Source organism: Neolamprologus multifasciatus, chromosome 19, assembly GCF_963576455.1.
Source record: "Neolamprologus multifasciatus chromosome 19, fNeoMul1.2, whole genome shotgun sequence".
Lineage (NCBI taxonomy): Eukaryota > Metazoa > Chordata > Actinopteri > Cichliformes > Cichlidae > Neolamprologus > Neolamprologus multifasciatus.
In genome coordinates this window covers 21,195,898-21,207,383 of record NC_140457.1, presented here as the reverse complement: position 1 = coordinate 21,207,383, position 11,486 = coordinate 21,195,898, and the positions used below count along the sequence as shown (strand labels likewise).

At 43.6% G+C, this 11,486-nt stretch overlaps 1 protein-coding gene across 1 annotated transcript in view; it reads left to right on the top strand.

The window, feature by feature from the left end:
- Positions 1–5,308: 5,308 nt before the first annotated feature.
- The window catches only part of LOC146496557 (cysteine-rich motor neuron 1 protein), a 36,041-nt gene continuing 29,863 nt past the window's right edge, over positions 5,309–11,486 (top strand). The window contains exons 1-3 of the mRNA XM_085143678.1: positions 5,309–6,053; positions 10,398–10,559; positions 10,836–11,009. Coding sequence (XP_084999804.1) covers positions 5,756–6,053; positions 10,398–10,559; positions 10,836–11,009 — 634 coding nt within the window. The 5' untranslated portion in view covers positions 5,309–5,755. The remainder of the gene's footprint in view (positions 6,054–10,397; positions 10,560–10,835; positions 11,010–11,486) is intronic.

Below are 11,486 nucleotides of genomic sequence, written 5' to 3'. Positions count from 1 at the left end.
ATGGTGGGCACTATTAAGAAATGAGTGACTGATGCCATGTGAGAAACGTCTAGCATCATGTGACCAGAAACCATTGATTCTGCATGTATATAAAGATAGATGTAGCTACCAGGACATCACCCTTTGTTTTCTGAACACATTTTGTTTTCTATCTGTACACATTTCACAAGAATTGCGACTCCTCCTAGATTATTTGAAAGATTGTAATCATTATTGCACACAATGTCCTCAAAAATGTCCTCACCCAAACTGTGCTCTGTGTCGAGGTCACATTTGTCAAGCTAGGTGCCGCTGGGTGAAATCGGTCGCCTAGTGTAGGGTTTAAGATGTATTAATAGGTTTTACAGGCAGTAACCTATGAATTGTTAAGGTTTGTCAGGTGGATAAGGTACTGCTGATCACTGATGTTCGGGTTTAGAGTTCCAACCATCTTTCAACGACAGGATGAAGTGCTCAGTTATCAGCTAACACTAGAACAGGTGGTTAGCACAGTTGGTTAGCCAGCTGTACCAGTAAACTGTATGGATGAAACACAAAGATGCCAATATCTGTCGATTTCAAAATGCCCTCTCCTTTTTTTTTTTGCTTCACATCTGCTGAATATTTGAATAAGAAACTTTTTGCCAACATTTTTCTTGCAACAACTTGATCATCTAATAATATATTGGTGTCTGTATACATTTTTTGCTGTGCTTCTGCAGGTGGAGGTGCAATAATGCAACAAAACACAGCAAGACAACTTAAATGGTCTGAAAGAAGCATTTTTACATGCACGTGTACAAGAATACAATCATGCACCATCAAAGTAGTATATGACTTTGCTTTGCTGTGCTTTGCCTTCTACTCATTTGCTGTAACCATAGACCTCTCGAGGCATGCTAGTTCAATTGTCTCAATGATCTCATGTGTAAAAGGGAAGATTACACTGGGCAGGTGTCATGGGTTCTGGACACAAGGGTTCTTTCAGGCTTCTATCCACTGAGGAATTCACCATCATCACATAGATTTGAAGATTAAAACTTCTGAGAGGTCCACTTAACGTTCCACTGGAGCACAACAGGGGTGAGCAAGTATGCCACTTGTAATTGTCAAGCAAGTGGCCGTCTGCTCTGCAAGGTCACAGGATCTCCCGGTAAAAGGGTTGAAGGGAAAGTGAGAGGCCCAGAGCTGGGCACAGTCTGGAGCCAAAGGATTTGAGCCATGAATGTACGAAGGGTCTGGGGCTGAGTCATAATGACTCCTGATGCCAATCGAACCCAAAAACCTTATGTGTCATTGCAGCTCTTGCAGAAATTGTTGATCTAGCTGGTAACAGAAAGGGGCTTTTCGGACTGTGTGTATGTTGTTGGGTTTAGAGATAATCTGTTAGCAATTATTCTTTGTTATTTAGTCCACAGCTGATATGTGCATTTCTGTGAAACTAAACTTTAGCTTAGAGATGCTTTGAGTTAAGGATCAGTGTGCTAACAGACCAATGTTTAGCTTTACCATTAAACACGCTTGTTTAGAATATAAGCATGATAAGGCTGGTGGGAATGCCGTCACTGTCATGAATAAAAGTACTGGTTGTAGCAAGGCTTTATAAAAACTTTAACTATATGGAAAAGAGGATCACAAGTTATTAATGTATATTGTCTGAGAAAAAAAGAATTAGTATTGGTAATAGTAAGCTGTCTATTATAAAGCATAAGATGTAGCGTTTGCTTTGCCGGGAGAGAAAAGGTCAGAGGAAGTCTACTATCCGTAGACCCATCCCAGTAGAAGGGCCGGAAAAGGTTGATTTATTCCAATGATTTAAGTCAGGTAAAGGTTTCATGTCTTTCATTTTTATCTTCTCATGAAAATATGTAAAAATAAGTGAGAAGAAGTTTTTGTCAGTTTACACAACAGTGATTTACATGTCAGTATTTATGATGTACCAGTCATTAGATGATCAAGCATCGGCTAAAATTTATTTCCTCTTAACAGAAAACAGCCGTTTCACAGACTACAAAGCCAAAGTGGCGTACCTGAAGCCTCAAATATCCTCGAGGCTATTTGAACCCACTGAACCTTTAAAAAGTTCAAGCAGGACTCTTTAGAGCCAGAAGAAGAAGAAAGAGGAGGAGGAAGAGGGGACTTGCAGTTTTGTGTATCACTATGTTGCCACTCTGCTGGTGGTGTGATGACTCTAGGGGTTTTTTTGCAAGACAGAGACAAGAGGACTGCAGGAGACCCGACAGTGTCAAAACACATTATTTTAGTCCCCACAAGGAAAACAGCAACTGGACCAGACCTCACAGGGAGGAAAAACGGACAGAGGGAGCAGAGAGGTGAAAGAGTAAGAGAAAGCGAGAGAGGAAAATAGAGCACATAGATACTATGGATGAGAGAATATGTTAAATGATGTTAAACTGTTCAGTGTTTTCCTGAACTTGATCTACCACAAGAAAAAGAGCTTCTCTTTTTTTGTGGGACTGGCTGTTTCCAAACTCTGCCTGTCTGATCCAAGCAAATTAGGAGTCCAAAACAAGAAACAAAAGCACTTGTGAGTCCTTCTGGATGGCAGTAATGGAAGAGAGATGCAATCATAATTGCTGAATATTACCTCAATATGTTGTTTCTTTCTTTTTCCCCTTGTTTTGGATATGTTAACCTTGTTTCGGTTCATTTTCTAAAAGGTTTTTGTTTGTTAACGCCTCTTTTTCATGTATTGCAAGGTTTTTCTTCCTGCTTGTCTAAAGAAGCAGATGACCTCATCTGTCCTGAGTTGAAAACAGGCCATTCATTGGAATATATGCTGCTTAGCCTCCAGACTAAATGCTCCATTTTTCTGTTATTAGTCGCAGAAATATGGCGCAATGAATTGCTTCAAAACTGTTTAAGCGGTGAGTAGACATTACTATTATGCTCCACATGCCCCACTCCACCCCCACCCAAAGGATGCATGGTCCATTCTATCACTCTGAGCTCAGAGATAAGTCAAATGAGAGTGATACTCAGCAATGAACAGTGACACTTGGGTAAAAATCTCCCAGCACTTCCTGGGGACTTGCAATCAGGTGTGCCGCATGCTGTCCACTCGACGTGCATTCAACACTCCATGTCATGCGCTACGTTTAGCCCGGTGTCACCACCAGCCTTTTACTGCTGCCACCAGTTCACTTCCAAAGCATCATTCACACCCATCTCCTGAAACACCTCCTCACCACCAGCCTGACGCCTCCACAGTAGCAGTATGTAATTCAGCCGTCTGAGCAAGCAAGAAAAGACAGGGGCACTGGAGGCTGGTAGTCATCTAAATCTGTTAAGCCCTCCCCAAGGATGATTAAGTCTCCATAAAAGATGCATCGCAGCCTTGTCTTCGAATGAGCGAGGGAAGCTTTTTGAACCTCTGTTGTGTTTTCTTGGAGATCCGTGACTCAGAGCATTATTAGTACACACACGCTACAGTTATTCAGCCCCTGCAGCCGCCCTTCACTGCCCCACCTTTTCCTCCCATTTGCTCCATGCGGAGACTCACATACAAAACTACCAACACTGAGAGTCCTGGAACTACTGGTTTGCTCTGGTTTTAGAGAACACGCTGCTCAACAGAATCTGCATTTACACCAAATTGTGGCTAAGGGGATACAATAGCCAAAGAGATGGATAATCTGAACATGGTGCTCGAGTCCAGACTTAATCATGGGAACATTTTCAATTCAACGCATTTAAACCAGGGCACATGCTCATAGTGAGTTTAAATGGGGAGTATTCTAGTTTGGTGCAGTCATTGTACTGTTGATTTTTACCCTTCTTTGATTGCTAAGAGTATGTGGAAATGTAATACAGGAAGTAAAAGAACCTGGAGGCAAAGCTGTGACCATATGAAAACCCCTTACTTGTCCATTATAAGAGAATGAGGGTCCTGTGAGATCTTAAAGGCTGTCACCCAGGCAAATAGGTCAGTGCAACTGGGCCAAAATCTGTGTAAGTGCATGGAAACTGAAGCTCAGTGTGATGGTCTGATGTGTCATCAGACAGCATGGGTGTCCGGCCAGCGGTCAGTGGGTCTCATTTGAAGAGAGCTCTAAGTGTGGGTGAGGGAGGGTGGAGGGAGAGGCAGAGGACAAGAGCTGAGTTGTGTTGCAAGAGCTGATTATGCGTGCCGCAGGGCTGGTTTCCTGGATGTTGTGTTTGTGTTGGAGTGGGTGGCTCCAGGCAGATGTTGCAAATGAAGGAGGCGCTGTTGTGTGTTGACGTTATGGAGGGAAATCATACCGGAACACACCTGATTGATGTTTTTAGAGGTAAATATTTCCAATGAGAGCAACAACATCCACTTGCCGCTGAGGCAGTAATATTCACAAGTCGTTACATGATCTGATGACCCCAGTGTGTTTCACCTTTTGGAAAAAAAAGGTTGTCCTCCTATTATCTGCCTGCAGCAGATAATAGGAGGACAACAGATTTGGTTTTCTCTCACAATCATCCTTCCAGCTGTGCTCACTGCCCACACACAAACACACATCCATCTGGCCATGAGCGCATAAACACTGCTCCAGCAGACATCAAATTACTTTTTTACCTTCCCAAAGCCATCTGCATACACAATCAGACACCTGCAGACACAGGTAAGCCTCACACAAACACACACAGCAAAGCATGGGAATGAAAATGAAAAGATGAAGACAGCTTATTATGAGATAAGAGCCGGCCATCGCCCCCAGCTATGTTTCAAGTATAAATTTAATAAGACTGCCTCATATTATGAAAATGCTCACTCGCTTTTTTACTCATATAACTTAATATCTTAATTCTTATATTATGATGTAAGATCCAAATACAAAAAAGCCACTACCGTTATTTTATATGACAGGACCATTTATTATAACGCTGCTTTCATATGAGAACGCCTGGTTTGTTTGACGATGAGGCTCTAACAGACTTTGGATGTATCATTAAACAGAACCGATAACGCTGCGCTTTATAATAATTAGAAATTCATAAACATTTAGATACTGATTATTAGTTATTAATGACTAGACTCATAGCGCATTACAGAATTAACTACAGCAGGGAGACTGACTCCTTCATGCTGATCTCACTTTCAACTAAACCCACAGACGACTGTTGCTCAGCTAAAGTGTTTTAAGAACCGCTTTTTTAAAAGTAGAAAATGGTACATGAATTCTTTAGATGCGACCACAGTGAAGCAGAAAAAGAAACTCGCACTCAAGACATTCAAACTTGTGTCATTGCGCAACACACAGAGTCGGGTTGTCGAGCAAGCGTAAATCAGTTCAAATCCTCCCTCCTTTCGTTCCTTGTGACTGGTCGCTGCCTGTGTCAGTCAGGGGGAGGGGTACACCGCTAATTTCTATATGCTTGTATGTCAATTTAGGACTCAGACTGCCCTTTTTTCTGTGTGGCTGACAGCAGCAGGAAACCTCAGTGGACCTCCACTACCTCGGTTCTTGGATTTCTGCGTGTGTTTAACCAGATGAGACGCTTGGGACGCGCAACTGCTTGCTTAGATTGAATCATTGTCTCTGGATACTGGTGCCCCTTAAGACGCATCCGCACACTTCTGTCTCGTGGTGTGTGTGTGTGTGTGTGTGTGCTTTTGAAGAGAGCTGCTGGGTAATAAATCGCACGCCCGAGGGAAAGCTCGTCACAAAACTTTTAAAGAGGGCTTGACAACTTTGGAGATACGAGTTCATGTGGCTGATCGCCTGACAGAAGCGGATAGTTTCTCTGGAAAACTTATAAACGGGGGGGTTTCTCTTAAAACATGTTCTACAAATCCTCCGTGGTGTTACTGAATGTCCTCTTTCTCGTGCGTGCGCTCTCGGCTCACGAATGCACGGCGTGTAACCTCCGCACTTGTCCCTTTAAACCCCCGCTTGTCTGCGAAGGTGGTCGGACAGTGGCCAAGGATCCGTGCGGATGCTGTGATCAATGCACCCGGCTGGAGTGGGAGCCCTGCGGCGGCCAGGACTGGGCGCACGGCTACTGCGCCCTGGGACTGACCTGCGCCTCTGTAAACAAAACGGGAGCCGCCACTATCCCCGAAACTGGAGTATGTAAAGGTAAGTGGGACTCTGTCGTGTGAAGTTTAAATAAATGGCATTTTATTCAAGAAGTAACTTAATAGGAAAAGAGAAAATCTATTAGTGAGTGCGCAACCATTCCCTTTTTTTAGGCACTTGAAGCCATCACTTTAAAAAAAAAACGTCATTGAGGGCCCGACTGCAGTGACAGTGTCACTGTTTACTTACTTCTGGCTGCCTGGAGCGCACATGGTGGCTGTTGCCAGACATTCGTGGTTAACGTCACTAAATGTTTTGTTTAGGCGTTTAAAACTAACTATGATCTTTTCCCGAACCTGATTTTTTTTTTTGTTGTTGTTGCCTAAATTTAACCAAACCCTAACAAAAAACGTCATGTAATAAAAATAAAGCTTTCAGAGAGAGAGCTTGAAGGCAACATTCTCCCACCAACACCTGGAGAAACCCCCCAGGTCAGAGTCGCTGTTGATTACATGTAGAGTAGTCCTGTTCAGCTGCTTTTTCTTCCCCCCCAGAGCTTCATTTCACTCTCAACTAAGAACCAATAACAATACACCCACAGTGATTTGGCACTACAATAGAAGAAGGTCCTGCTCGCTTTAGATTGATGAAAGATGCATTTAGAAGTGATTTAATATACAATAAGAAATGTGACTATGTCCATGTGTGTGAGGGCAAAATTGAGGTTTACTAATGTCTTGACAAAACAAATGATGATTGCGCTTTAAAACCTGGAGTACATTTGAATGCAATAAATAAGCTGCCATTTTCCTGTCTCTTCTGTTTACGCCACTGGCTTCATTGTGTTCCTCAGAGGTTTAATAGATTGACAGCGTGATTGCAAAAGTCCCCAGAAGATTTTCATTTGCAATTCTGTGAATTTCACAGTGCAGCGCCGTACTATTCTTTCCAGGCAGAGCTGGACCTGGGTAACAGTGCATGTGCTCGTTTTCCGCACAGTTTGAGCAACAGTCTGAACTTCAAACAAATGTATAGGGTATCAAGTTCCCCAGTCAGAACTGAGTTGCTAGCAGTGGCTTTATCCTGAGAAACAAATAACCAGTGGATGGGACCCCCTTTTACCTGCACTGTGTCTAGGATGATTGAAAAGGGCTGAAAGGATTGTAGGAGAGAGTAAGCAGCTCTCAGTGGGGGTCTGGATGTCCTGACCCTGCTCTTCCGTCATCCCTCTGTGGGGTGGTCCAAGTCAGAGCTCCACAAGAGTTTTAGACGGGTCTCCCGCCTTACCATTGGGCCTCATGTACAGGTTAGACTGGTGTCTGGAGGGCATTTCCTCTTAAGCTTTGGAATGAGCTGGAGACCTAGTGGCTCCTTCATTTGAGTCATGCCTCAGCTCCAGGGACCTCAGAGCATGCTGCTGACCCCAAATACAGACACATGTACACAGCCTAAATATCCCAAAGGATCTTGGCTGGGCTAAAGCAACACCTCCCAGTGTGTTTTCAGGGGCCACAGTAGGCAGGCTGCTGGAGGCTGATCCCAGATTTCCTTCAACCTGCAGCACTCTTAAAGTGATTAGACCTGCAATCAGGAGTTGGGGGAAAAATGTTTCCGCTTTTCTGATCCCCTGCATGTCTACTGACAGTCTGGATTTTCTGGGTGGTCGAAATCTGTTGGTGTGGAGACTCAGCAACATTATAACACAGGTGACATGTTGCATGCTGTGACAGATGGTTACCATGGTTATCAATCAGTTGTTAATGTGTTATATTTGGTGTCCGGTTCCTAAACGAAAGCTGACACAGGCACTGTACTACTGCTTCCCAGAAGTGGTATTGTTACTGAGACACTGAGATCCAAAAAGAAGTGGAATTTACTGGTATTAAAAATTTGATTAGATTTTTTTCAAAGCAGGGGATGTGTTTCATATCATTCTTTGTTGCCAACAAATTTAACAGTTTTTTAAGGTACAATAACCAAAAGTAATTGCATGAACCCAGAAAAGTGTGAAGCTTGCCAAAAACAATATTAGTTATTACAATAAATTATTCTCATGACAGATTTCGGTATTTAAGCATTGAACCTGGCAATTAGCACATAAAATGTTGAATGCTTTGTGGATATACAGGTTCCATTTCTGACAAAACAAAACAACAATCCTCTTGGCCATTCACCTTATCATATCTGCTTCGGTGGTCAGCCAGGTGAAATCAGCCGTTCCTACCTAAATGAATTCTATCAATGTTCTCATTTTATTCCCGTGTCTGTTCTTCCACACCGAGCTTCCTCAGCTTTCAGAGACACTTAACATCCCATGTAACGGAATGCCGGTCTTACAAGGACGCTATGTCCACTGCACCGCTTCACGTGTCTTCTACTTCTCCCTTTCTCTGGTATTATCTAACGTTTCAAAGACTTCCTTTATAGCTCGCTATCAGCCACAGGGCCTCTAGATGTCAGCTTTTCTATCCTGGCTCTGGACGCCAAGCCGAGCAGTCTCAGTGACCAAGTCAGGAATCCCCCTGGGATGAAGCCATAGGCTTTGGTTAGAGTCACGCCAGGCCAGATAACAGATGACCAGAACACATTAGTGTTATGCTAAAGGAAACTGAGGCAGCCTTTCATTAATTGTTTTGAGTAGCTCCTTTTCCAGATTTCAGATCTACCATCGCATGCAGACAGGAGCTACTACCATCTTAAATGAAAATACACTTGCAGGTACAGGAAAGCCTCAGGATGGAAAAAATTCTTCGACTCAGGATCGTTTTAGGGTGAAAGGAAGTCAGAGAACGTTTGCTGTATTGAAAAGGCCATTTGTGCTCTGCCAGTTCAGTGGGCATCTGAGAGAGCTATTAACAGTGCTGGCTGGCTCAGGTTGAAGGTGATATTACCTTCACTGCTTCCACTGGCCGAGGTTTACCCTAACGCTCGAGAGCATCGGCCATTGCCAAGCAGTCATCGGCATAGCCCGCTCTAACACGGGGAAAGCATTTACTAGGACGCTTTCTTCTGCAGCCACATTGATTCACTTCAGCAGGAAATTGTTTTATCACAGTAAGAGATTTTTCTTTTCCCCATTGTGGAATATCTGTTTCACATTAATATGGATCAGCATATGAGTGCTATTATCATCTGCGGCATTTAAAAGCACAGTCGCGGAGTTTGGTTTCTTTCTAGTCACTTTGAGTCATCCTGTTATTGTTTCTCCTACCCCCAACTGAGCGTTACCACAACTCTCATTTACAGGCTTGATTTCAGGTAGGATCACTGCAGTAGTCAGGTAAACTATGAAGTGTTTGTGTTTATGTTGGATAGTTAAACCTTTAACACCTTTTCCTCTGGCGCATTGTTCTGGTATGTAGCTGTTTGGAGAAGAAAGCCAGAGTATTTTGATAAGCTCCAGTCACACATCCACACTGCTAATTTGAGGTCTTTCAGCGAAATCTTGGGAAGGGGCCGCTCTGTGTTGGAGTTTATCTCTTCCTGTTTTCTGAGCAACCAATTCCTACTGCTTTTAAACTACTATGAGGGGAAGGTATTTTGAGATGTAGATGTGGGTTTTTCTGAAAGGAACGCTATGTGTAATGTGTAGATTGGCACTCACTCTCAGTTATAAGTCGCTTTTATAATGTTTGATCCAAATTGAGGCCGAGTCTCGAGGTGCCATGTCAGGAGTGGGGGGTAAAGCTCCCTAGTAGAAGTAACAATGCGTGGGTATGGTGGCTTTAGTTCAGAAAGGCGTTGCAGCAGCCAGCAGAGATGGAAACCCTGGGAGGGCCCCATGCTGTGGAACAAAAGCAAACAAATGGGCTCAGTAGCTGAAGCAGCGTGGCACAATGAGGAGGGAGGAGGGATGGCAGCCCAGCAAACACACTGGTCATTTCAGTATCTGTGGTGCCCACATAATGTGTCGCAACAGATGCTGCAAGCTGGCTAACCCTTAAGCAGTTCTGGGAAATGTGGCTTGGTTTCTGGCACATTTTGGCCTGATAAAGTTTCACCTATAAATCTGTCCAGTGTTTATTTATCCATTTTATATGGGACTAAATGGAGTCATAAGCCGATTACCACATGAACTACAGACTTCATCTTGTGAGAATACAAATTTAAGATCGGATATGAGACCTGTATTAATTTTGTGTGAGGGGCCGTTGTGTTGATTTGAGCCAATGTGAAAATAGCCGAGGTAATGGTCTAGTAGATTCATGCATAGTGGGTAGTCACACTTGTACACTCTGGTTAAGCAGCTTCCTAAACCATGCAAGGTATTTCCAGGAGTAAGAAAGCAGCCGAGGCAGACATCTGCTGTAATGACATTTTTCAGAGTTGTGTGAAAACAGCTAATTCAAGTTTTTTCCCTTTGTCTTACTTATATATTTTTACTGTCACTGTTATTTCCCACAGTACTGCCTAACTATCCAGATGCAGGTCTTGAGGATGAGCGCTGCCCACTGATGACAGGCTGCGACAGAGCAGGAGGTCAGTGTGTCTGTGATGCCCGTCACTCCTGCTTGGGCTCTTTTACCTACCCAGACCAAGAAACCTGCATGAAGGCCAGTAGGTCAGGTAAGCCCTCTCTCTTCATCCCCTTCCATGTTAAAAGGCAGATGTGTGTTGCACACGCATGAGCACAGAAACCCTTCAGAGGGGATAACGCTATCTATTGAGACGAGTTAATCCATAACAGATGTGGCTCTGAGGTGGCTAATGCTACTTGGATGTCATAGTGATGACACACATGCTAAGGCTTTGTGTTGCGGTTCCCCACTCACCCTTGAGTGGTGCCATTGTCTGTGACTCATTGATGAATGCGGTTTATGCGTGTTCACGGCCGGATTTCAGATGGTCGGAGGCACGAGCACCGGGAAAAGCACAGAGAGAAGTATGTGGGACCATCCAACCCAGCCTGTATGTTCTCTGGCTGTAACCTGACCGCCGAGGGCTGCGTGTGTGAGTCTCAGAGCTGCCACCACCACTTCGCCTACGTCAACCGCAGCCAGTGCCAGGAAGCTGCAGGTAACCTTCAAATGACCTGCAAACAGAACCCACAATCACACAGTAGCACTGCTCAGCTCGGGTTACTTGGGGTTTTTTAAATAGCGTCTAAAACAGTCGAGTTACATTTGGATTGCAGTATTTAATAATTATCTATTTTTAATGAACATATTTATAAACTATAGGCTTATTCTGGGTGAAACACAACCGCATCATTCTAAAATAATGAACTGTAAACATTCAAAATTCTGTCTTCCAAAGATTAAATGCACTTTCTGTTAGAGTATTTGCATATTAGTTACATATTTGGTGTCAGCTTTCATTTCACAGTCTTCTTGTGCAGTTTCAATAGGCACAGAAAAACTCCACTGATTATGAGAGCAGGAAAAGTAGAGGAGGGATGAGGGAATGTATCAGATTAGCCTCAGATGCCGTGGAAAATGATGTGGAGAGTGAAACAAAGAAGGTGCAAATCTGACAGAAGGAAATACAGGGACT